Source organism: Megalops cyprinoides, chromosome 4, assembly GCF_013368585.1.
Source record: "Megalops cyprinoides isolate fMegCyp1 chromosome 4, fMegCyp1.pri, whole genome shotgun sequence".
Lineage (NCBI taxonomy): Eukaryota > Metazoa > Chordata > Actinopteri > Elopiformes > Megalopidae > Megalops > Megalops cyprinoides.
Genome location: NC_050586.1, coordinates 21,872,092 through 21,899,562, shown reverse-complemented (window position 1 = coordinate 21,899,562; position 27,471 = coordinate 21,872,092). Strand labels below are relative to the sequence as shown.

At 43.4% G+C, this 27,471-nt stretch overlaps 2 protein-coding genes across 3 annotated transcripts; both read right to left on the bottom strand.

Annotated features, from left to right (window-relative positions):
- Positions 1-342: 342 nt before the first annotated feature.
- Positions 343-12,998, bottom strand: LOC118776699 (aldehyde dehydrogenase, mitochondrial). The gene is made up of 13 exons (XM_036527197.1): positions 12,775-12,998; positions 11,714-11,818; positions 10,608-10,748; positions 8,599-8,678; positions 7,951-8,062; positions 6,887-7,015; positions 5,982-6,095; positions 3,560-3,662; positions 3,006-3,190; positions 2,759-2,923; positions 2,451-2,608; positions 1,004-1,118; positions 343-907 (listed from the first exon to the last, which is right to left on the bottom strand). Exons 1-13 carry the CDS (start codon positions 12,889-12,891, stop codon positions 875-877), a joined length of 1,557 nt encoding a protein of 518 aa, XP_036383090.1. The 5' UTR covers positions 12,892-12,998; the 3' UTR covers positions 343-874.
- Positions 12,999-13,346: 348 nt separating this feature from the next.
- LOC118776415 (acyl-CoA dehydrogenase family member 10-like) lies at positions 13,347-26,260 on the bottom strand. Of its 2 annotated transcripts, none has more exons than XM_036526756.1 (21): positions 26,099-26,260; positions 25,153-25,340; positions 24,887-25,035; positions 24,469-24,663; positions 24,183-24,341; positions 23,748-23,907; positions 22,807-22,948; positions 22,443-22,511; positions 22,116-22,297; positions 21,761-21,911; positions 21,275-21,420; positions 20,867-21,040; positions 20,039-20,487; positions 19,786-19,926; positions 19,211-19,348; positions 18,526-18,616; positions 17,879-18,037; positions 16,776-16,948; positions 16,518-16,661; positions 14,180-14,257; positions 13,347-13,959 (listed from the first exon to the last, which is right to left on the bottom strand). In XM_036526756.1, the coding sequence occupies exons 2-21, from the start codon at positions 25,328-25,330 to the stop codon at positions 13,825-13,827; spliced, it is 3,213 nt and encodes a 1,070-aa protein (XP_036382649.1). In that variant the 5' UTR covers positions 25,331-25,340; positions 26,099-26,260; the 3' UTR covers positions 13,347-13,824. The 2 variants fall into 2 exon arrangements, with proteins under 2 accessions (XP_036382649.1, XP_036382650.1); XM_036526757.1 differs by having other exon boundaries at positions 25,153-25,287; positions 26,099-26,128.
- Between the last annotated feature and the right edge of the window lie 1,211 nt (positions 26,261-27,471).

Here is a 27,471-nt window from a genome sequence, read left to right as displayed (position 1 = left end):
CAAGCACTGCCCTAAGGAAATGTATCTAGCAACTGTGCTGTGAAGTTTACCCATCTGAGAAAATGACATGTTTTCTGATTGGAAGGAACCCATTAATCTAATTTTAAATTTCTAATTTTGGAGGTGCTTTAATGCACCACATTAAAGTGTCTACCATAATATATGCTTGAAACATCGCACAACCAGAGAGGATGTAAAATATTTCACTCCTTCATTCAGGAATGAAGCCAGTGCTACATAAAAGAAATAGTAAGTCAGTTCCCCCACTGTTCCGAATAAATATCAACACGCTACTATGCAAATAAATGTTTGAAGCATTTATTGTACAAAACTAATTGGGCAAGTGAGTAAAATTCAGATATGATGGAATACAAAAATAACTGGACTTGTAGATATGATTCACTGTATATCAAAAGGTGGTGTAAAAAAAAAAAAAATCACTTAACTGCATCAAAACTACTATTTCCAAAAACATTTCAGTACTAAACTCATTCAAGTGCCTCGCCAAATTGTGCTTATAGATACACACAGTGGATCAAGACTGCAAGTCAAAATCCATATTTAATAAATCTTCTTAAGCAGTTATGGAAGTTATTCTAACAGTGTACTCTTCTGTTCTGTTCAGATAAATTCCTTGAGTACTGTTCAACCCACAACAGTCTGAAATAAGCAGCATTACAAATTACAGCTATATTTCGCTTGTCCGATGGTACTTTTTAAAGCAGCCTTTTGCAGAAAAGCGGGCAAAATGCCAAATCATCAGTAGAGGGTATGAAATAAAGATAACATTCAGGAACATTATACATCAGTTTTGTAGCTTTATCATCTATTAAGTGCTGTGTTCACATTTTTACACAAGTGCAGGGTTTTCTTTTTACGAATTTTTCTGGGGAACCTTAATTGTCACCTGGAAGAGAAAAAAAAAGACAGCATGTAAAATTCTACAAGCACCCTATAACACTGTAGATAAAAGTACTCGCTTATTTCAAAGGCGCTTCCTCACCGTTTTGACTTCTGTGTAATTGTCCAGACCATACTCTCCCAGCTCTCGTCCATTCCCTGAGGCCTTGTAGCCACCGAAAGGAGCCTGAGCTCCAAACACATCATAGCAGTTGATCCTAAAAACAAGACACAAAATCGATCACTCCACTTCATCAGTGAGTGATGCCATGAGAACCGGAAGATCCGTTTCACTACCACACATTCCGCCATATCAGGCATCATTACAGCCATTATATTGCAAGGAATTGTCCTGGTAATCGTGACAAGGTTAGTTCTTAGCATGAGTAATTGGTGTGAAACTGCAAAATTCAAACTGTTGATGTGTTTCACATGTACTGCCACTCGCCTGTTTGCTATTAAAGTGCTTGCAGAACTGAAAAACTAATCAAAACATGATGCAGCAACTGGAGTATGCAACAGAAATGCTACAGTAAATTAAGCAAATGTAAAAAAACATTTTCTTTTTTAGTAACAGTCAAGTTGTTTTCAAATATATTTCCAAGATGGAATAACTAGTAGCCAGTTCTCACAAAAAGTGTAGTTTCAAAATGCAAAATTGAAAACTTTTACTGTGCTTGTTTTTGCCTATCTGCTTTTAAAATGCTGAGACTAAGCATCTGAATTTGTCACCTGAGCAAGGTGTCACTAAAGGTTTGCATGTGATAAATATAGGCCTTTACCTAAATTGGGAAATGTCACTCTGAGTTCATCTATTTAAGTGAAATGCATTAACCTCTGGCCCAGCTGATAAAATCACTTTAAACATTCTGACAGTAGGATCGTTGATCCATTCATCAATTAACATCTTTATCGATTTCAACTGCTTTAATTGCAAAACATACACTAGCAACAGCAACACTAACTTAAAAGGATAGTGAAAAAGGTATCTTGTCAGTTAGGGCAAGCTGGGAAAGCATAAAGTCTTGGACAATAAAAGACAGCATTTAGTAACCAGTTTTTGTTTAAAACAAAAGTTTTTTTTTAAAGCAAGAGTTTGCTTGCTTTAGGCCAGAAACACAATTTGCTTTTATTTTAATGGAGGAAAAACAATTTTCATCATAAATCCTAAACACAGGACCAGTTTGGAATCTGTTGCACTAAAAAGATTATACTTGCATAGGAACTCTATTCCCTGCTAACTTGTTCCATCACATCAGTGAAGCAGCTGTCTACTGTGCAACTACAATAAATAATCAACTGCCCTTTTTGGTCTCATACAAGCCTATGCCCATTGGTTCATTATCACAGTAATGACTGTTTCCACAACTAACTTTTAATAAGACCGAAAACCACAGGTATTTCTTCCATTTGTAACTGTATGGTGTGTAAAGTCAGCCCAGTTAATAGCTGAAAGAGGAACACAAACATAACAAACCCTTGAATGTGACCAGTGAGAGCATGGCATTAGTGCTGCCACCACACGCCAGTGAGAGGGGCCTGCGACCTACCACACTGTGCCAGCACGCAGGCCGTTGGAGATGTAGTTTGCCTTGTCGATGTCCTTGGTGAAGACGGCAGCTGCAAGCCCATACTTGGTGTCATTGGCTCTCTCTACCACTTCCTCCAGGGTCTTGAACTTTAGTATCTGCATTACCGGCCCAAAGATCTGACAGTGGGATTCAAAGATAGGGGAGCAGCAGTCAGCCACTGTACTCTACAGAGTGGAATGGGGAGGTGCCAGTAGAGGCGACAGTGAAACCTGAGATCAGTGAGGAGTGTGGGACCATGGCTTGGTATGGGTGAACTGCTCCCTTACCTCCTCGCGGGCGATGGTCATGTTGTCCTGGACGTCCCCGAAGATGGTGGGCTGGATGAAGTAGCCGCGGTCGGCTGCCACCCCTCCTCCACACATCAGCTTGGCACCCTCGCGCTTTCCTGAGCTGATGTACCCCAGGATCTTCTGGAACTGCTCCTCATCCACCTTGGAGAGAGATCGATCCACTGAGACAAGAGAAAGGGGTGGGTGCCGATACAGTGGTGCTGGAGCCATGTTGGATCCTTACCTGTGGCCCCTGCTCTGTTGAAAGCTTGAAAGGGTCACCGACCACCCTCCTCTTGGCCCGCTCCACGCTGCGCTCCACAAACTCATTGTAGATGCTCTCCTGCACGTAGGTGCGGGAACCCGCGCAGCAGCACTGGCCCTGGTTGAAGAACAGGGCAAAGTGGGACTGTTCCACTGCCTCCTCCACTGATACACACACACAGACAGACAGACAACAGGTCAATATCTCTATGTAAGGAATGCTCATGTATTCATGCTTTATAACTCTCTTTATGCAGTGTCTCACTGTTCTATCTATATAATGGCTCACACAAAATGGAAATGCTGACATTTTCCTCTTTTGATGCACAAGAATGTCCTACATAGATACAATAAATTCATTTCATTCATCAACTTCATTTAATGCAATGAACCAGGTCCTCTCACACAGTCATTTACTGGGAAGAAAGATGTGCATGAGAGAATGGGGATAGGGTGATGGGGGGGGGCCCTCAGCATACTGCCTCACAATTGGCCGAGCTGCCAAAGGAGGAGGAACAGGAGGAGGCTACTCACTGTTGGCATCCGACATGATGATGTTGGGGCTCTTCCCCCCCAGCTCCAGGGTAACCTTCTTCAGGTTGCTGCTGCCGGATGCCTGCTGGATGAGATGGCCCACCTGCAAGAAAAGTCACAGTTAGTCACACATTTATACTGCCACACCTGTACATGCCCAATTCATGAAGCACCAGCACAAAGCTACCTTGAATTCAACAGTTCTGCCATGGCTCAAAATCTAGGAAAACTGTACACCAACTGCATATAAAATTACAGTCCATCTGCCCCCTCATTTCACACCAGAAAACACTAAACAGTCTGTAGTGGATACTGTTACTGAATACTGAAGCGTTTTCAGAAGCATTTTTTAAACTACCCATGATGTAAAAAACAATAATTAATGCTTTTTCCAATGCTGCAACAGAAAAAGGAAAGTTCAAGATGAGGTCAGCTGTATTAAAAACAAAGAGCAGCCTTTGATTTGTAACACCCTACACACTTCTAAAATATTCAACAGTTGCTTTGTTCAAAGGTTCACAAGTGAAAAGGACACAGACAAGCAAATGCTAAATAAGAATACTCAGGAAATATCACATACCATTGAAATAAGAGACACTGAAGTCCTTGAAAAACTATGAAACCTTAAGAGAAAAGCATCAGATGGCCCTGATGGATTATGTCTTAAGAATTCTTGGTGCGATAATCTAAACACCCTAATAAAACTGTAATCCATATAGCGTGGACTGAAAACAAGGTAATGCAGAATACAGAATAATTTATGCAACATACAAGAAGGGGATCACAATTATCCAAGAAACAGGCCTGTTAGTTTACTATGCATTGACAAACATTCTCTATTAGGGACAAGGTCATAATGCACTTTAAAAGGGAGGTTCTGTTTGAACAAATCCTCTGGATGTTGTTTACAGATATTACCTGACCCTGAGTTTGGAATTGCCACATGTACACATAAGGCTCACTCAACCACAACATCCTCTGCGCTAGACTAGGGGCGCTAAAGCCAAATAAATGCAGTCCTCTGATACCTTCACATATAGCCAAAGGCTATTTTTTGAACTGCATGTCCCACAGTGCAACACAGTAAAGCAGAAAGTGAGCAGAGGATAGGTGTAACCCACACTGACATCATCTTCTAAAAGGCACCTGTCAAGTTGCTGGAGGGTGCTACTTAGCAATGTGAATTGGAGACCATGTTTGATGTAACCCACCAACACCGAGCGAAAAGGAGCCAACTATGTTCTGCTGCTGTGGACTACTGTTTTAAATTGACGTTAAAAGGGATTAAACACTGTTAATACAACATATTGCCATCATTTTATATATAGGTAAAATGATGAGCGAAGATGAATTGAATGATCTGTTCTCATCAACACAATCTTGTTATATACTAATGCAATGTAGTCATATTCTTATTTAATATAAACATAATGCACCCTAAATTAGTGTCTGTTAAGAGGATACAGCTGTTGCTATCACATTACCTCTATGTTTGTTCCATAAAAATGATGCAGATTATTTACATATATATATATATATATATAAATAATATATATATATATACACATATATATACACATATATATATATATATATATATATATATATATATATATATTTGTATCTTGCCATGATGGGACTGTAAGTCGATAGTGGATGCTGACAGGATGGTGTGCTGTGCCAAACGTGTAGCAGGCAGTGGGAGCTGACACAGGATGGTGCGCTCTGTGAAAGGTGCGCTCTGTGAAAGGTGTGTTCTGTGAAAGGTGTGCTCTGTGAAAGGTGCGCTCTGTGAAAGGTGTGCTCTGTGAAAGGTGCGCTCTGTGAAAGGTGCGTTCTGTGAAAGGTGCGCTCTGTGAAAGGTGCGCTCTGTGAAAGGTGCGTTCTGTGAAAGGTGCGCTCTGTGAAAGGTGCGTTCTGTGAAAGGTGCGCTCTGTGAAAGGTGCGTTCTGTGAAAGGTGCGCTCTGTGAAAGGTGCGTTCTGTGAAAGGTGTGCTCTGTGAAAGGTGCGTTCTGTGAAAGGTGCGCTCTGTGAAAGGTGCGTTCTGTGAAAGGTGTGCTCTGTGAAAGGTGCGCTCTGTGAAAGGTGTGCTCTGTGAAAGGTGTGTTCTGTGAAAGGTGTGTTCTGTGAAAGGTGCGCTCTGTGAAAGGTGCGTTCTGTGAAAGGTGTGCTCTGTGAAAGGTGCGTTCTGTGAAAGGTGCGCTCTGTGAAAGGTGCGTTCTGTGAAAGGTGTGCTCTGTGAAAGGTGCGCTCTGTGAAAGGTGTGCTCTGTGAAAGGTGTGTTCTGTGAAAGGTGTGTTCTGTGAAAGGTGTGCTCTGTGAAAGGTGCGCTCTGTGAAAGGTGCGCTCTGTGAAAGGTGCGCTCTGTGAAAGGTGCGCTCTGTGAAAGGTGCAAGTGGACGTTAGGAGTGTCGTTCTGACCTCAGTGGAGCCTGTGAAGGCCACCTTGTCCACGTCCATGTGGGAAGCAATGGCCGCCCCTGCAGAGGGACCCATCCCGGGGATGATATTGACAACCCCTGGTGGGAAGCCGACCTGAAATGAAGAAGTAGGAGAATGAGAGAATGATCATGTGACCTGTGAGACAGAGGTACATTTGTCTGATATTAGTTTTTCCATTTGACTAAATATAAAAATCACATAAATAGATCACTCAAGTTATAATTTTTTATCTTGGAGGAGGATATTATTATTCTGTTTTACAAATGTTTCATATTTATGCTTTATATTTTTGTTACAAAGTCTACAGCAAAAACAAGCCAGGGGAAAACACACTCAATTCCATTCTTTAGAGTGTAATGAGATAATGTGTATCAAAACTAAGACAAAAGACATACAATACTGAGTTGTGGAAACATTGCATTCAACAGAGACTGACGTGGAGGGTGAAAGACTGACCAAATTGTGCAACAAACCCCACTGCTGGCCCTCTCTTTTGACACATTTGTTTCAGTTTGTTTTATGATGCAATGGCTGGATTGGATGTTTCAATGGCTGGATTGGATGTTCCTCAACTAATGCAATAAATGGTAAAATGACTCAACAATGATGTTTTGTCAAAGCTGAGGAGGTTAACAGAGGCAATTTTACTTTGTTAGTGTGGCAGGGGTTTCCAGCAAAGGAGCCAAGCATTCTGAGAAGGTCAGAAAGACAGAGAGAGGAACCAAGAGAGGAGGATGTGAGAGCCAGTTTCCCAATCCCACCATTCTGAAACAGTTTGAGAGTTCAGAGTACCCAATTTAGCGTGTAAATTCAAGAAAACAACGTGTGTATGTGTGTGTGTGTATGTATGTGTGTGCGCACATGCGCTGGGTAGACGAACTGACCTCTTTAATGAGGTTGGCCACATACAGAGCAGTGAGGGGTGTCTGTTCGGCCACCTTCATCACCACGGTGTTCCCTGTGGCCAATGCAGGGCCCAGCTTCCAAGCCTGCATCAGCAGAGGGAAGTTCCACTGTGGAGGAAAAACAGGCATTGCACTATAGTTACACACAGACTTGTGTATGGACACGGAGTTCCTTTATGGTGTGCAAGCACAAAAATCTCCTTAGAAGGGAGGGATTTACACTTTGCAAACACAAGTTAATATACAGAAATCTGGGGGATGTGCAGGTGCAGCAATTTCAGATGTGAAAAGTCATTTATACTATGCACTACTCATGCTCATTGTGCAATAGCTGTACATAACGCAGTGCAATAGTTGTCTATAACTAACAGTTGTACAGACCCACAGCCTGCACTCATGTACACTTATAGTACAGTAGTTGTTCATATTTATTTTTATATACCTCGTTCATCCCGTCCTTATTGCATGTATGTGTCCTGCACTATTGTTGTTATTTGTTGTATCACTACTGTTGCTTGGTATTTGTTGTTGTCACCATGACGTTGTATGAACGCACTATGAGAGACACTGGAACCGCAGTCAAATTCCTTGTATGTGGAAAAACATAATTGGCCAATAAAGTCTGATTCTGATTGATTCTGATGTGATTCTGTACACAGCTGAGTGGAAATGAATTCTGTACACAGGCACAGGGACTTTTATACATAGGAGTTCCGCTTCATACACAGAGCCTACTTGTGTTGACAAACCTGTACAAAGAGGAAAAAAAAAAAACGAAAGTGTGTACACTCAACACACATGCACACACACACACACACACACACAGACAAACGCTTCCCTCGCTCACTATTTTTAACCTGCAAGGCTTTGCCAGTACACTCACTGCATGGCCTTCAACGGCCTTTCACTGGCAGCCGCATGAGGTGGGTGAGGGGCTGGCACACAGGCCCGTGCCACTCATTTCCCTGGCAGAGCTGCTACTCTGCATCCACCCTCGCCCCACCCCATCAACCACCCCACCCTCACCCGACCCCACCACTCACCGGTATGATCTGACCGCACACCCCGATGGGCTCGTGCCGTGTGTAGCAGAAGAAGTCCCCGTCAATAGGAATGGTCTTCCCCTCCCACTTGTCTGCCCATCCAGCGTAGTACCTGTGCCATTCCCGACAGAGAAAAACATTATATAGAGAAGCACCATGCTGTATCAAGGACAGCTGACAAGGAGCATTCACAAGTGGTAAGGAAGACATGGCCATTACAATATCAGATTAAACTAATTATTAAAGTGTCACTGGTCACAAGTATGAGAAGACAGGAGTGACTGGTCTGCTGGTCATAATCCAGATATGGATGGCTGCCAAAAAGTAAGCGCATTACCAGTCCGGTTCTTACTGTCACTGATCAGACAGTTCACATATTCTCAGACGAACCTAATTCTGTTCTAAATGAGCTTTGCCGTCTTAGAAAGTATTCCAACAACATTTAATTATATCCGAATTAAAGTTGCTGCAAATCTTGCAACATAAAACTAATTGGCACAACGTGAGAATGTGCTGCATTTTCACCAGAGGACACGGAAAAAAAACTGAAGCATCTCCCTCGTCTCCCCTATAACACTGTACTGGCACACATGGACTCATAGTAACACCAATATGCTCTCCACCCTCTGCAGTGCTGCTGTGCCTCACCTCAGGCACTTGACCACCATGGGCACGTCCACACTGTAAGATATTGCATAGGGCTTCCCATTGTCCAGGGTCTCCAGTTCCTGCACAGGACACATTGCTGATCAGATGACTGCGGAGGAAGTGTGTATCCAACACAAACAATTGGGGTGTTTGAGCAAACAGACTAAACAAAGACAAAACATATTCAAAATTCTTGAATATGTGCCAGGAAAATGTGCCAGGAATTAATTACAGTGTATTAATTGTGTGTATATATATACATATGTATTAGTTTAAATGGTATAAATGATTACTATTATTATTATTAGTAAGATCATATAATATATATTATTAATCCCTAATAATATGTAATAATGTGTATTATTGTTACTGCAGTTCTATCCTTCATGTCTACTGTGATGAAGAAAACTGAGACTGTAAGGAAAAACAGGTCCCTTCAGAGAGGGAAGTAAATGAACCAAAGACCCTGCATTCATTGAGCAATGAAGTAAAAAAGCATCTTTCTGGTATAAGCCAAACCCCGCATAAACTGTACGCAATAAAATTGACGGAGCTTCTGTGAGAGGCAAAGAATTTGCTGCTTACAGTTAAAAATAAAAACCAAACAAGAGAAAGCTAAATCTATAACCAATGCCATATACATTTATATAGGCCCTATATTATTTTTATACATGAAATACTGACATACAGTAGCTTCATCTTATTCAAAACCAACAGTGCGAATACTTTGAAATTCAAATGCGGCTGGCTACCATTCAGTTTTCTTTTCAAAGTTTCTTTTCAAACACTAGCATAAGGCTGTTGCTGAGAGTAACTGCTCTGAACAGAACACAAGGCCCCTTGTTTTGCCTAAGCAACTCAGAATTTCAAGCATCACTCCTGTCATGTGTTCTGAATAAAACTCTTAACGGCTTCCACTCAAGTAGATCTTCCAGATCGTTACTGTGCATGAAACACCAATTTTTACAGTGCACAGCCTATGGAAATCCCATCTTATTTCAATTTACACATAATTCACCACACTACATGCATATTAACACCCCCGAAGGCCATTACTATTCACTTTGATAAACTTTGTAGCCAAATTAAGGCTAAAAATCACCTCTTCCTCTACTGCCACAGATTCATGCTATACAGTGATTGGAGATTAGTGTTTTTTGAAGAGACCAGGGTGGACTGTACAGGTACCAGTATCCAAACACAAATGCACAATGATTTTTAAGCTGCTGACAAGCTGAGGTAGCTGTAATTAAGTTGCATTGCAAGATAAACCCCGACGGTGTGTATCAGAATTGCGCCAGTCTCTGCTGGAGGGATCATCTGACCTGAACCAGGGATATCACCGATACGAAATGTGCTGAGTCACTGGATCTTGGCAGGCTTTGTAGGTTGTCAAGGGCTTCTCAACAGACACTGCACAGTTGCAGCTCCAGTAACGTGGAAAACATACACACTCACACATACTCACAAACACCTATAGCAGCTCAGCTTCAGCCTCAAACTAAAACAAGTCCATAGTATTTACACTGTGCAGAAGCACTATCTAGCACTGCTCCACAACAGGTCTGTCTTCTGCAAAAAAAGTCTATTATCTTTTATTGTCCAGTTAGTTTTCAAACAGCGGAAAATGCAATCCTCTTATCTAATAAGGGACTTTACTAATTATTTTTATAATGATGGTGGTTAACCCTGAAATAATACCAACAAATCCCTTGTAAATCAATGTTACACCAAGTGAAAAAAAGAGGATTACATGAATCACAAAGTTTCCATGCTGATGAAATGACCCACATCTGTAGCAGTATTCCAGTACACCTGACTGCAACATGAACAACCCTTAAAATCACATGTCAATCACATGACTACACTCCAGTAATAGCCCTGCAGTACTATGCAGGTCATTCATAATTCCACTGATAGTAATACAGCTTTGGATGTGTCCTGATCTCCAGCTCGGGCTTCCGTTTGTACTGACTTCACCGCGAGGCAGAACAAGCACCGACACTCACGGCCAGGTACACAGCATCCCTCTCGATGCGATCAGCCAGCCGGTTCAGCAGCAGACCACGGTCGGAGGCATCCATCCGTCGCCATGGTGACCCCAGCCTGAAAGCGTCTCTGGCAGCTTTCACCGCCTTGTCCACATCCGCCTGGAGAGGCAGAATAATAAAGACAGCAAACACACACTCACTCATTAGGGACATGTCTGCACTGAGACAGCTGCTTGCAATCGCTTATCTGGCAAACGCTGGAGATGCGTCATGTACACATCACATTTAACCTGTGTGGTACTGTAACAGCCATCTTTATAATCAGCATTTTTGTTTGATAATACATAAAACACATATTAAAACATAACAACATTGGTGAGATAAGAAGCGGGGGTTTTAAGACTCACCAACTGAACTTATAGCAAATAACAAGGTTTAAATACAGTACACGCAAACAAAATGGAAAAGCAATCAGACACCAACAACTAGTCTGACAATGGATGTCGTTACAGTTGGAGACTACTATATTTCCAATGCTCAGCTTAATAAACAATTCTTAAAGGAAAGCCTCATTGGAAAAAATTGACCAGTGCCATTCAGATACAGTGAGGATGAAGAATCCCAATCAAATGCCTCTCAGACTTAACAGCAGCATAAAATATGGAGCTACACTATCCTACCAAAAATCATGGGAAACCTTGTGACAACCAACGGTTTGCAAAGAATAATGCTGGAAAATTGCAGTGGCCAGCTCAGAGCTCTGACCTCAACCCAACAGGTGTTTGGGATGAACTGGAACCCAGAATTAGGGCAAGGAAAAGATGGTCCTCTTCAACAATGAGTCTTACTAATGCAATAAAAGAACAGTGGTGCACAAGAGCACTTGCTTTTCTCCTAAAATTAGTAGTTAGATTTCAACGACACACTGAAGGAGTCATTAAGGCAACAGGTGGGCCAACAGACTTTTATTCTTTTGGAATAAAGACATGTTTTACTCATAACTACTCACACCCCATGACTTTTGGTAGGACAGAGTACAGTGTTGCACAAACACATTCTAACAGAAAGGACACTCGGTTTCTTCTCCGTTTCTATATACCCCTCTCCATATAGTGGTCACTGACCTTGTCGCCCTCGGCAACCTGGCAGATGACCTCCCCAGTGGACGGGTTGATGGTGGGGAAGGTCTTCTTGCTGACAGCGTCGTGCCACTCATTGTTGATGAACAGCTGTGAGAGAATTGGGGAGGGAGGGGGGGGGAAACAAAATAACTTCATAATAAGCAACCCGAAACTCAATACACCCCTGAATCTCTACAAAGGCACACAATGAATTGGTGCTGTCTATAGTTGTCACTGAATGGTTGAAGCTGGGCTGGGCTCCTTTGCCGAGAAGTAAGAGGTATTACATAATCTTGAGATTCTCTCATCTGTCTTCTTGACTCCTAGGATTTCAGGTCACAGCGAATCATTGCAGCTGGTAAACTCGGCTGTGTCCAGCAAGCCCATCCCCCAATACTAAATATGCAGATACCATGTATGATAACTGCACCGTGACAACCTGCCCTTTAATATGCATTTACAGACTTGAGAGCAGAAGGTCGAGATTTACTCTGTGCCTCGAAGGTACTCGCTATCCTTATTTAGTCACCTTTCAATAATTATCACTTAGAAACAAGTATACAGATTTAATCCGAAACCATATGCAGAGACAGCACTGACCTCATATATCCCTCAAATAAAAAGAAAGTCTAAACAAATACACGAGGAACTCGCTGCCAAACTGGCTTCTTTATCTGCATTTTTGTGCAGCTACGGGACTTTACATTTAGTTTATAAATAGTGGGTTTCCAGGTAAACTACAGTGACAGGCCATCCACGCAAAATGCAAAGTTCAAAAGCAGTTCAACTTTGATATGCGATTGGGCGAGTGCGGAGTATTTCCGTTGCGACTGCTGCGTAGCTGCATAGCGGCTATCTCAAGCAAGCAAATATCTGCGTGGATTTCGTAAACTGGTCAAATGTTGCTTTTGCTTCGTTAAACATAAGGCATTTCAAAGCATGCTCATGTGACAAGCGGAGGAAATACAGATAATTTCTTTAAAATTATCGTAGCCAATCTGACAGGTAGCACGTTAGCTAGCTATCATTACCATTATAATGACGACAAACGTTTGCATGCATACCTTGTTGAAGTGCACGTCTGGCTGAGTGTTTGGAGCAGGGATCGCAGCGGCGGAGTACTGACACGTCTGAATACCGGCAATCCGGGGGAATGTTCTGGTAAGAACGGTACGAAGCATGGTGACTCTTCAACAAGTGGGCTCAGACGCAGCCGACACGGATGCAAGGCCACTTCGACAGTCCGCCTACCCTGGCCAGGAATACTGCCCAATGCGAGAACCTCCCCCACTACGTAGTTGGTGGAAAAGTGAAATGTACTCAGAGCATGCGCAAATGATAGCTAAGGACGCGCGTTTCCCTGTCCACTTCAGTGTGCACAAAGCATATATTCGTACGACAAACATGGAAACGCGTGACCCTGGAACCCGAACAGTGAATGGGGTATAATGAAACGAAACGCTGACAGCAATTTAGCATTGTGATTCCAAAGCCATTATTGAGTGACTTTGACAAAATAAACACGCTTATGGAAACCGTCTTTATTTGCTTTGTGAAGAAATACAAGATCAGATTATTACAAAACTGTGATTTGTAAAACGATACTATTTTAATGTACATACAATCCAGTTGGGGTTTAAGGCTGATTCATCTCACAGTCATTTGATTAATAAAGACCAGAGGAGGTGCATTTAGTGTATTTGTTTATCAATTCGAATAAAAAAATAAAACCTGCATTTCCCATAACCAGGAGTGTGAGGAGGCATTGGCCTGTTTGAATCTCACAACATCAACCATGTGCTCTAATGAAATACATTACTTTAATTCAAGAATTTTCCCAAGGTGTTGGCCACAGCAGCAGCAGGCAAATCTTCTACAGTTTGGTTCTCCGGAGAGTCCATTTGAAGGTGTTCCAGCTGACATGGTGTTAGTGCAATGCTTCTGATAACATGACAGTGTAACAGCAATGCTATGGGGATACACTGTAATGACATAATTTGGCAGCTGGGGGTTCTGCATACAAGGCCCTTTGTCAGTGGCAGCACTCTGTCTCCTGGCTGTGTGGGACTACTGGTGGACTAACAGGCTTCCCCTTGGGGAGTAGTGCATCAAGATCACCGCCTCAGCTCCATCTTGGCCACGGCAGTCCGGTGGACCTCGTCCGGCCCATCTGCCAGCCGCAAAGCACGGGCCCAGCTGTAGAACAGTGCCAGGGGTGAGTCGTTGCTGAGGCCCGCTGCCCCAAACGCCTGGAGTAAACATGGGGGACAACTGCTTTTAATGGGTGTACTTACCTTCTCTATGTACATTCTTCTAACTGTACTGTGATGCCTGTTAACTGAATGAGACAGAGGCCTCATACAGATGGGGGTTCGTGAGTAATGAGTGTGTGTGTGTGTGTGTGTGTGTGTATACTTGTATGTGTGTGAACAAATGTGAATAATGAGTATGTGTGTTTGTGTGTGTTACCTGGATGGCCCGGTCAATGACCCTCAGAGCCATACTTGGGCAAACAGCTTTAATCATGGCAATTTCAGGGGCAGCCACCTGTTCCAGTAGAAACATCGGTCAATTCATGTACACCCTCACTTCCACCAATGAGATATAGGCAAACTATATGTGGGACAAAATGATAATGTGGATATAAAATATTAAATGTTAAAATGTTAATAACTACTACAAACTGTATGTTGTGAGTAAATCTGAATGAAAACTATTATTCATCAAGGCCTCTTCTCATTTCTTATACAGTAAAATGTACATTAGTGGATGAAAGCTGGAAATGATGGAGGAGGCTGGCAAATCAAACACGATTGGTGTGGAAGCCACTTTAGACCAGTGAGACAGAGAACTTACCTTTATTTGATAACTACACTAAGCCTGTTTTCTCCATAATTAACAAGCATTTTAAATTGGGATCACACATTAGCAGATTATTCCTTGTCACATAAGCGCATCTTGTGGTAATTCTGCCTTTCAGCATGCTTTTTAGTTATGCCATCAGTGTTTTCAGTATACGTTAAAAACAGATTTTGAAACTCTGCTTCAGTCAAAATGAATTTGTGTAACCTGATCTCTCTGTTACAGTTTAAATTATTTAGTGTGAAATGCACATGATGCTATCATATCAGATATGAACAAGTAAAACGTTAGCAAGCTTGATGACAACATTCAGGACTATTATCAGTTTAAGGGGAAGTTCTGTGCCATATGGGCTGGCAGGACAATAGTCAGCACTGCATTAAACTAAATAAAAAACCCTCACTATGGTAAGAACACACAAAATGCATTATGAAGTGGTGCACAGACATATAACCTATACATTCATGCATATATACAAAACAACAACATGGTAGGTCAGCAGATATCCACTGCTTCACAGGAGCAGTGCAGATTATAATGAAGTTTTCTCTTATGGCAAGGAGGCAATTCTCTCTCCTGCTCCTTTTGCCTCTGTCAACTTCTGCTGCCAATCCTTGTTGAATAATACTCTCTGCAGACCCCTACAGGCAAGCCAGAGGGGAAGCACCTCCCTCACTTCTTGGTGGTCCAATCAGCATTGTGCAATACCACCAGAAGAACACCAATAAATAACTGGAAAGGCAGGCTAGCTACTTAAGGGTAGTCGGAAAACCTCTGGTGTGTCTTAGTGCACAAATATGAGAATACATAGTAAAACCCTATTGAAAAAATCCTATTTATTCCCAGTGGTACTGGAGAGAAGCAAGTTCAAATATACAAGTAAAATTCTCACAAAGGACTGCACAAAAGGCAGTCAAGGTCATCCTCTGAATGCCTCTAAAGGGGACTCCAAGCTGAACCTTCATAATCTAAACAAACCCTGAATTCTTACTGGGTCTTATTGGGCCTTCAAGCTATTTTTAATTGATTTTTCAGCTGGAAATTTGGATGGGTAAACATTTTTACCATTTCCTAAAAACACACTGCAGTAACTGGAGTAATTATTTAACCATTTTCTAATGACTGTATTTTAAATTTCGATGGATTAATAATAAACGATTAATAAAAGTGAACTGAACTTCCTGATGTGCTTCTAAAATGTTATATACTGTAAATGTGTAACACACACACACACATACACACACTCATTTATATAACTACAATACAATGTCACCTGAGCTGTTAAACCAGTTCCAAATCTGTATACAGCTAACAAAATTCCAGTGTTCAAGGTTTTAAATGTTTAAACGTGCACATCCCACCTACATACTACCTTTCAACATCTCTGAATGTTTATCACAGCTCAACAGCTTGTTTCTAAATAATACAGTCACATTTATTCTCACCAGGTGATCCCTCCTCAGCAATTGTATATTACATTTATATTATGTTACATTATTGTCATTTAGCAGATGTTCTTATTCAGAGCGACTTACAAATGTTACAATTTCTCACGTTATCCATTTATAAAGCTGGATTTTACTGAGGCAATTGCGGGTTAAGTACCTTGCCCGGGGGTGTAGCAGCAGTGCTCCAGCAGGGAACTGAACAGCAGTTACAAGCCCTGCTCCTTACTGCTATGTTAGACTGTTGCCCCACATAGCTACTTGAATGAGACTCTAAAAGACATGCAATGTGTGTTTATGCCTGTGGTGAGTAAAGATGTCTATATTCCTAATGGTGTGTAATAAGAGAAACAAACATACAAAGGCTTAAGTTACAATGGCACAGCTCATTAGCTGCTATGCAATGTTGCTGCTGATGTCATAAACCAGGGCTTGTTAGAACAGCAACAGTCATAGCCAAAGGGTACCTCTTCCCCTGATTCAACCGGCCTAAAGTTTACCTTGTTCCCCACAGTGTCCATGAGGTGAGCGGCTTTCAGCACCAGCAGCCTTGCCTGCTCAATCTCCATTCGGGAGTGGGCTATGTCGGCAAGGATAGTCCCTTGTTCCGCCAGAGGCCTACCAAAAGCTACTCGTGTCTTCACCTGAGATGGAGCCATTGCAGAGACAGAGAAAAAGTGGTATCAGTCGATGAGATCAAAATGCTGGGAGGTCTGGGCTAATAATAATGGTATGAACTGTGTCCCTTCCCCTCTCACCCTCTCCTTCATGAGTTCCAGGGCCCTCTCAGCGTGGCCCACTAGCCTCATGCAGTGATGGATGCGGCCGGGCCCCAGACGGCCTTGGGCAATCTCGAACCCGCGCCCAGGGCCCAATAGGATATTGCTCCGCGGGACACGAACATTCTGAAACAGGAGTTCGGCATGACCCCCTGCCAACCCCGGGAGTCCAGAGGGGAGGAGACAGACAGAAAGTAATGACCTAGGTAAGGTGCTGTTTTAAAGCTCCTGTCAATGCTGCAAAGGAAACTCATGTTGGGGTGAGAGAATCTGGATGGGTTGAGCTAATAGGACTGCTATCGTAGTCTTGGGTTAATATTAACAAAAGCTATTTGAGTCAAGTCAATGGGGAGCAGTTCTTTTCCCTTGTCATTTTATGGCACAGTAATATTGGACTTCAGACTCAAACAATGGTTTTGTGTGTCTTTGGAACAGGATCTGGCTGGCCTGCATAGACATGTGAGATAACGTTTGTCAGTGTGTGGGTATTACACACACTATTAGCAACGCACCTTAAATCAAACACAGTATTATAGGCAACACCCACTGGAGGCCTGGTGGAAACAAAAGGAAAATAAACAGCAAAAACCTATAGACCGAATTAAATTTACTTTCAGCATTCAACAAATGAATCTCCTGCTGTAAATAGTTCTACTGGCCATTACTGAATAAAAAGGCTTTGAACATTCTAGTCTTAGGTCACCTCACTACAACTATCTCTAGTGTAAATTCATAATACAGAATAATAATCAACTTTGTATAGTGGCTTTCACACAATAAAATGCAGCTCATAATACATTAATATGAAATGAGTTTGATTTAGCAATGTCCAGTAAAATGACAATGTTATCTCTATAAGGAGATCTATCACCTGCTGTAATTAATGATTAATGGTAGCTTATCATTGTGAAGTAAGGAGGCCATATAAATGCCTCAGTATCTGTGTATAGGACATTCAGAAAGAGAGAGAAGTCTGTCGAACTGCAGTAATAAGAAGGGGTCAAACCCACTCTTAAGTTAACAGTGGGCAAGGCCAACTCATAGGCCCGGGTTCTGACCTAATGAGAGTATGCTGCATTTACCTGGGGCGTCCTCTGTCCCGTAGACAGATAGAGGCCGGACCACCCTGACCCCTGGGGTGTCCATGGGAACCAGGATCATGGACTGCTGGCGGTGTCGGGGTGCTGTGGGGTCCGTCTTCCCCATAAACACGCAAAGCTTACAGCGGGGGTCCAGGGCCCCTGTGGAGGGGGTGGGGATGAGTCAGCACAAACGTATATGAGTTTTTCATTAAGGAAGCATTTCACATATCTCCCTCCCCCAAGCATCTGTATGTCATAATGTTCCAAAGTTCAAATATCTACTTCTGACCAACATAGGGTGCAGCTCAATCTCAATTCCTTCCCATTACACTATCTGGTAAAATAATGAAGCTCTCAGTTCTCCTTTCCTGAAACAGTATAATACATGTGGGTCAACATAGCAGCCACCACAACAGACCAGGATAAATGAATTATAGAGTGACACTAATTACATTAAGCAGCCCTGGTATACATACCTATACCAGGAAAGTAACCTCATATTCTGTATAGCTTAAAAACATGTGCAAAGTACAACTATAGTGTCATATACACAATAGAGTTACATTGTTCATGATGTAGGTATGTAACCTATGCTTTTAAGAGCAAGATCGTCTCAATTGTGCAATCCAGCCATTGGTCCTTCCCACCTGATGTCCACCACTTGTGCCCATTGAGAATGTAGAAATCTTTATCCTCTGTGATTGAGGCCTCTATATTGGTTGCATCTGATGAAGCCACCTATTACAGACAAGAATGTAGTCATTGTAGCAGTGTCACTTTGTGGGGGAGTTGATTTACACATGCCTGCTGGGGTATGTGTGTGTCTGTGGAAGCAGTGTCTATCTCTACTGTATCAGTTTTTGTATATAGTACTTTGTGTACATGTTTGTGAGCATATCGTTATATGCCTGTGGGGGTCTGACCGATGGTTAATTATTGTTATGAATGAGTGTGAAATTACAGTGATTGTGTGTGTGAAAATAGTGTCCTCTGTGAGAGTGTGTGTGTGTGTATGTGTGTATGTGTGTGCATGGTGGTCTGTATGAGTGAGAATATTATCATCTGTGGTCTGTATGAGTGGGAGAATACAATCATCTGTGAACAGTAATCTCTGTGTGTGTGTGTGAGAGAGAGAGAGAGAGAGAGAGAGAGAGAGAGAGAGTATGAGAATGCAGTCATCTGTGCACAGTGATCTGTGTGAGTGTGTTTGTCAGTAAGGTGTGACAATAAGGTGACCTGTATGCGTGTTACTGTACTGTGGTCTCTGTGAACGTGAGAATATAGTCACAAGCATGTGGTCTGTGTTTTGGCACGTCGGAGGCTGTGCCAGACCTTGGGCTCAGTCATGGCGAAGCAGGAGCGGATGCTGCCGTCCAGCAAAGGGCGGAGCCACTCCTCCTGCTGCTGCTGGGTCCCATACCGAATCAGCACCTCCATGTTCCCTGTGTCTGGAGCTGAGCAATTAAACACCTGCACACGTGTGGGTTATTTCACACGCAGCCCAAAGCACTTTGAGCCAATCAAATCAACCCGCACTTTATTATGTCTTTATCTGAGCCTTGTGCAAACAAACTGCCAGAAAGCAGACAGGACAGCATGGAAAAATACACTGCAAAAATAAACAAAATGAATGGAATAAGAGCAAGAGGACAGCATTCAAAACTAAAAATAACAATAAAACATACGCAGAATGACAAGTGCCAAAATTAAAACAAAACTAATATAAAACAATGACAGAAGAGCAATACCGTAGCGTGCCACTAAAGACAACATAAAGCAGAGTCCTGTTTAGTTACTGCTTCACTGCAAGGTAACTAAACAGGACTCTCCCTGTCATGACTTTACATCAGTGTTGTGAATTATCAGTTACCACAATGCACTGGAGTCACGCCCATCAGGCCCCTCACCTCAGGGGCGTACAGCGAGCGGCCCATGAGCTCACAGAGGTGTGCATACTCCACGTTGGTCAGGCCAGCGCCAAACCTGCCCTCTGGGTCTGTCTCCAACGGGATGAACAGGTTCCACAGGCCCCGCTCCCTGGCCATGCCCTGAGGCCGACATGAAGAGAGCAGCGTGCGTTATGCTGTGAGGGGAGATATCCTCCCATTATCAGGTGATGTCTGTAACTCATGGGACGGAGTGACTGTGGATCTGAGGCACCTTCAGCTCCTCCATGAGGGGGTGAGGGGTCCAGCGCTGTGCGGACGCCTGGTGGTCTCGAAGCTGCTGCTCAGCGGGGAGGACGTGCTCCTTGATGAACCGCCCCAGCAGGAGCTGGAGCTCCTGGGCCCGTGGGGGCAGCCCAGCGGGGGAGATGATCAGTCCCGTGGCTGCGGGGGCTGGTGGGGGATGAGTGGGGCCGCTCGAGGACGGGCGGTGGCCTGGGAGGGAGGTGCAGGTGGACTGCGGACTGCCCTGCTTCTGACCGGACCAGGTAGAGAATCCCCGGCTGCGAGAGGGGCCACTGCCCCCCGTGCCCCCCTGCTGGGGCCCCCCGGGCATCTCGTTGAAGATGCGGAAGCCTTCCTTTGTGGCGAAGTCCCAGGCCAGGTTGGCCATCTGCTCAGCCAACCGCCCTGCACTCTCTGCTCTGGCGGAGCTTGCCTGTCCTGCAGGGGGCGACAAACACACATACCTGTATTAAGACTGTGTGGCTGGGACAAAGAAGAACTGTTTTAAACCACATTTGAAGCATGACAAAAGAAATAGTGAAGGTAGTGGTAAGGATTTCTGGTAAGGAACAGGGCCTGAAACCCCTGGTATGTATATCAGGGCTGCTTGAAACTGCTGGTTCAATTCCCATGTGGGGCACTGCTATTTCTCTCATGACAAAGGTAATTAAATTATTTCAGTAAACATACAGCTGCATAAATGGGAGGCATTTAAAATTTAAGCTATGTAAGCTGCTTGGGACAAGGGCGTCTGATAAGCCTATCATGCAATGTGATGAGAGCAGGTGCAGGGGTGGGTAGCGCAGGGGGTGTGTACCTGTGAGAGAGCGCTTGTACACGCCCTGCAGGATGGCCGCCACTCTGAAGAAAGAGAAGGCCATGTAGAGCTGCCAGTTGGCAATGCCCTCCAGGCCCATGGCGCGACTGTACTTGCTGAAGATTTCCTCCGCAGAAGGGATACCCAGAGAGGGGAGGTCACTCCGACTGATCCCTGCACAGAACACAGAGTGACCGCATGGTACAGCTGTGCCTCCGGCAAGAAAAGCCTTAAAAAATGACTACCAAAGATCAGAACAGCAGCTGGCCCAACACATTGAAATCTGCTGGGTGCTGTAGAAAATTTTGGGAAAAGGAGGACACACTTGCAGACAAAAGAGCTACATGACTCATTTCCGCTCTTTGTGGAAAAAAAACAACCCACAAGGTGAGACAAAGACCAGGATACCTCGCAGGATGGGGAAGTCAGGTGGCAGGTAGTGGGCCATGCAGCTTGAGGCCAGGTCAGACAGAGGGTCCCCCAATGTGGAGAGCTCCCAGTCCAGCACCGCTACCACCTCCGGCTTGTCCTTGTGGAATACTAAGTTGTCCAGCCTGGTCAGGGAGGGGGAATAGCTTTATATTGCATATCTCTTACAATGCAGCACAAGCATGAAGATTCATGATTGAGCTTAGAGGTTAACTAGACTCATGCTGAATGTACTTAAACAGAAAAGCGTACACCAACATAAAAACCTTTTGAATGATAACGTCTACTATCTTGCTTCATATTAAATGCTGCAGCAGGTGCATAAACGTATATGTAATTGTCTCCGGGTGTGTATTGGTCTATAAGTGTATAACTGTGTCTGCAGGTGTGGCCATCCTGAATTGTGGAAGTACAGGAACAGTAGGTGTGTGTGTGTGCATGTGTTTATGCACAGGGGCCTTTCACCTGAAGTCCCCGTGTACCACGGCGGTGCTCTGGTGCTGGGGGAGGTGCTGTGGGAACCACTCGATCAGCCTCTCCATGGCGGGGATGGGGTGTGTCTCACTGGCTCTGTACTGCTGCGTCCACCTGTGCACCTGCCTCGCCACATACTCACCTGGGGGAGAGGGGAAAGAACTCATCACCAACTGACGGCTACAGCTACATCAATCATTTGAATCCGAGAACAGCTTCTCTACATTAATCCCTGGGATCTTAGAAATATTGGTTACATCAACCAATGGGATCTTAGAACAGCTGGTTACATCAATCAATGCAACCACTGAACATTTGACTATTAGACCACTCTGGATTGTCCTGCCTGGCTTGCCGTAGTCCGCCAGCCCCACAGCCTCAATGTCCACTTTGTGGATCTGGCAGAGGACGTGGGTCATGGCCTGGTATACCGCCTGCCGCTCTTCGGCACTCAGTCCTGGCAGAGAGGGGTCCAGGAACACCCGCCCCGGGCAGTACTCCATCAGGTAGAAAGGAGTGCCAAGAACGCTGACAAGGGAAGAGATTCCCATAAACAACCTAAACTATTAACAATGCATTAACAAAAGATTCTCCACACATGGATTTGTCTGCAAAGCAGTCTACAAAATGGCACACAGCTCTGTGCATCTGTGCATCCAGCACGTTTCCTCACCTGGGATCTTCACACAAAGTGATGACCTCAGGTACAGGGACTCCCGCGCTGCCCAGGGCCTTAAGAACTCTAGAGGACACACACCAAAATCATGTCACTGGGGATTTGCCCATTGCTCTTGGTACCTCCTGCCTCAAACATCTCAAAATCCTGACACCATCTGCTGTGAAAAGCAGAAACTGACCCAGGGCCTGGTATTCGGGGACAGGATGTATCTGCATTCAGCCTCTGTTGCATCACGTCTATGATGCAGGTCTCAGATCAGTAACCCACACTCAATGGCCACTCAAAGAGAAGGGAGAGCTGTACCAAATGGCTGGAGAAAAGGGAGGCGCGGGATTCGGGGAGCAAGTGGCAACCTCACCTGAACTCCCTCTCCACAGCGTGAGCGGACGGAAGCAGCTTCCCCGGCGGTTTCTTCCTCAGCACAAGCTGCCGCCCCCCAACAGTCAGCAGGTAGGTGGGATTAGACTGGCCATGGCTAAACTGCCGCACACTGACAGGCTCTGAGACACAGGTAAGCACAGAGTCAGTCACCTCTTCCATATTATCCCGACATTCGTATCACCAAGAGTTTACCTGGATAACTTACTCGGCTAACACAGACATGCAGCTCATTGGAGACCTGTCATGTCAAATGAATCAAGGACATCTTTGTATGAAATCCACTTACTGGGTAATTGGTGCTGTATGGTCTTCTTTCAAGTAATGTGCTACAGCTATCCATAATTATATTTTGTGCATTCATTTTAATTTTCAATGTTTTATGTTTTTGAAACATATGTCAGATACATTCAACTGAAAAGACACTGGGTCAGCAATTTTGCTGGCATTTCATGGTGGTCCAGACCCAGATTAAATCCTAAACTGACAATCATTGACACAAAGATGAGCAATTTGGATAGATTATGCAGAGTTCCCCCAGTGATATTTTAGTATGATAAGCAAAATGACAAATTGAATGGCTTACTTCAAAAGGTACAGTTACACTTTCCTAGATAAGATATCCTAAAGATAACTGTCCAATATGGCATACAATTTTCAGCTCTGTGATCCATGAAACAAGATTGCATATTGATCACAAGCCATTGATTATGACTCCAAATATTTGTTTATATAATTCAAAAAGTTACATCTGTGCCGGCATTATCCACCTTTGGAACGAGTCAGATTATCAGTCTGAACAATTTAAATTTGTTTCATCAACATGAACTGCAATACGACTCGTCATCAAAAATAACCAAACAATGATGCAGATGCACAGTCACTGCCAGCTCCCCGGGGTAGATGAAGGACACAGCATACCTTTGTCAGAGAGCTGGAGGACTGTCCGCAGGTACTGTGTGAGCTGGGTGACAGAGAGCTGCATGGCCCCTCTAGCCGCACGGGTCCCAGGAATGAACCCTGATAGGGAGAATCCCAGCACTCCTTCCAGCTCCTTCACTGCCACTACAGGGTCCACAACCTGGGAGGATAGATGCAATCAGACATGACATACATTTCCTTAGATTAAAGACAAACTATTTCTTATAAGGAAATAGGAGGTTTATTGTTGAGCTAACAATGGCATGACCATGAAAAAGTAGTGTAAATCAAGACATGCAGAAGGAAAAACTGTAGAACTTTCTATCTCTCTTTCTCTCTCTCGCTTTCTCTCTCTCGCTTTCTCACACAAGCACGCACGCACGCACACACACACACACACACACACAGTTATATGTTGAAGTGCAATCCCTTCACCTTGATTGCATGCATGCCCAGTTGGGCTGCAGCCTTAGCGTTGCCTCCGATGTCATCCAGAAACACAGCTTCCTGTGGCGATACCCCAAGTCTCTCCACACACAGGTGGTATATCCTGTGGTCAGGCTTACACATGCCCTCCAGACATGACTCCACTATCTACACAAGAAAGGTACATGAACTAAGAGTCCATACAACTGTAACAGAAGAGCACAGGCTGAAACATGTGTGCCTATCTATGCATTATGTGCTATGGTTTACACTCCAGAGGCACCTTGGCACTCACCACATCAAAGAGAGAGCGGTCAAGTGGCAGGTAGGTGGCGCCACCCTGCAGGAAGAAGTTGTTGCTCAGTACAGCAGTCTTTAGGCCCTCTGCACGCAGACACTGCACTGCCTCCACCATGGCAGGGAGGGGCTGGGCCATGATGCCGCTCGTCAGAGCCGACAGGAAGGAGTTGGCTGGCACCGGGCAGCCCGCCTTTGTGGGTAGAAGGGAGAAAGGATGTACAAAATACCAGATCCTTAAACTCACAGAGATACAAATCTCCGCAAACAGTGGGGTGGCACAGAAAAACATACACAATAATTGCAAGCATGCATGTACTTATTGTATTCACCCAACATCAATGCAACTGGTACATTGTGGGTGTTAGTGTTTAATAATAGTGCTTCCATAACAGAGATTAAGTTGGGATGCTCACTATCTCTGTGCACTCCTTGCTGAACGCCTCTACAAATTCTTCAGCACCCAGCTCCCCACGCATGAACTTCTTCCAAGCATTAGTCTCCCCACCGGTTCTGATGGCCTGCCCAATAGTGCCTGCTGGAATGCCATTCTGCTGCTCCCATTCTAGAGGAAAGGCCAGAAAACCATAAATAATACATAGGACAGCGGGTTCAATTTTCCTGGGTACAATCATTTGGGAAAATATGCAACACAAAGTGTCCAGTATTTTACCGTTCTTACCTGTTGCCTTGTGATAGGGTGACGGCAGCAGCACACCCCCCATGTCAAAAATGACAGCTTTGTAGCGCGGTGTAGTGGTTTTGCTGCTCATGTGGCATCTTGGCACCAGCTGCCACTGTATTTGGCTCAAACGCACTACAGAGCGTGAGAGGAACATCAACCGGGTACCGCACGACATGGTGGCACACCTACAGTTTCAAATAAACGAAATAATGATGAAAAATAACTGATGGAAACGTCTAAATGCAGACAAACAATGATATTGCAACATAATATAAATTATTTCTAACTCCGACTGCATTTAACAAAAACAGTTTTACTATTGTAAACCCAATGATTTAGCTAAATTAACTATGTCTGCTAAAGTACACGTTTACCCCTCTTTAGCATACTCAAAACTCTAATAATCAGAAAAAGCTTATCTCATATCACAGCTAACAGAAGTAAATAAATGATACTATCTAGGACAATCGCGAGCCCATTTTTACTAGACATCCACATTTAGCTACAGGATACCAATAGCTTCAGACAACAGGTATGTCAGCAAATTACAAAATGTCAGTTCTTATCGTAGATAACCTAGCAAGCTGGCTAGTATGTGCTCATTAGTATGATGAATATAGTTAGCTATATAAATCTGGCAGATAGCTAGCTAAGGGAGCTTTTTTGAAAATTTAACAGACGGCAGCTATAAGAAGGTGAACCCAAACACTAACTAGGCTATACAAAATAGTGCCGCACAACACATTCACAGGAGTTCCAGGTGCCAATCTGTCAAGTGTGCAGCAGACAGCTTCCTCCTACATCAACGTCAAAACAAGCACTCTTCTAGAAATATTTGTACGTTACTGTCAGTATCACTTAATCGCCCCACTTCTGCATGCAGTGGTCAATCTATATGTAGGTAGACTAGCTAGCCTAAGGCTAGCAAAACGATCTTAGCTACCTCTGGTTAGCTTCTCTTCCAGAGCATTTGCTTGCCTTTTAACGTCTTCACCTAGCTATCTAGTTCATACTCGGCAGGGCGAGAATACTGTACTATCGAGCGTTTTCTTTCCCAGTTTGGGGTTGTCAACTTTACATTAACTGACTTTCACAAGTTCAATGTTCAGGTCGGAAACCGACGGGCTAACACTGGTCATGTGATCAGGGATAAATTCACCCATATCACGTGTCCTGATACGAACTTTGGTGGAGCTTGGGCGGCGGACCGCACCTTACTAAAGCATGTTAAAACACGTTGTCAGCGTTTAAAACGCCTATTAAATGTAATGTAATAAACGTGTATTCTCTGTAAATCAATACACGAATACATTCCTCATATTGTTATATTGTAACAGTTGGTGTGATTCCATTTTACATGTATTCTATATATATACAGTACATAGTTTATGTGGGGAACACCAGTTTGGAGATGTGTATTAATTGACTTATGACAATGTATAGTATGATTTAAGTGAGTTTTTTTTTTTTTTTTTTAATAAATCCCATTGACCAAAGTAATAACAACCATAGGCCTATTGTGTGTTCCAACTGTTGAATTATATCCCAAACACCCACGTTATGGTTCAAACTGTCAGACCCTCTAGTTAAAAATTTATTGTACGAATGCTTGGGAGCAACACATCCACACCACACAAGTCAGATACCTCTCAGGAAAGGAGATTACGATGTTGTGTTATATCTAAAAGGAAAATTATGCACCTAGGCAGGCCTGAAGTTAAAAATGAAGCATAGTTGTCTCAATGTACTTTCAGATGTGTCAACAGTTGCTCACTATATTATTAGACAAAGGCACTATTTTTACTTCCAGTAACTTTCCCATCCTTGACCAAGCTCCTTATCACATTAGGCCTAAGCCTAGTATTCTGCAGTTCACAGAATAATATTTCACACTATAGAATGCAGAAATAATCACCCATACCCAACACAAACAAATTGCCAAATTGCTGTTTTTCTCATGAAAACATGTGAGCGACTGCTGTGATCAATATAGCATTTCATTGATACTAATTTATTTGATAGGATCTCTCTCAATTTAACTTCAAATTAATTATGAAAGTATGTCTGCATTCCCATTTCTTTGTACACTAATTTTAGAGAGTCATATCATAGTATTAATTTGTCATGTACTTACTAAATGGCCTCAAATTCTTTATTGTTTTACTTTCATTGTAGGTTGCAGTATTAAAATTGTTTATGACCATTCAAATCCAAGTCCATAATTTTGCTTTTAGATCTGTGTTGAAATTTACACCTTTAGCTTCATTGTAAGTTATGTTGCCATAGTTCTCTGCTTAGTTACTCTGTTACTATGTA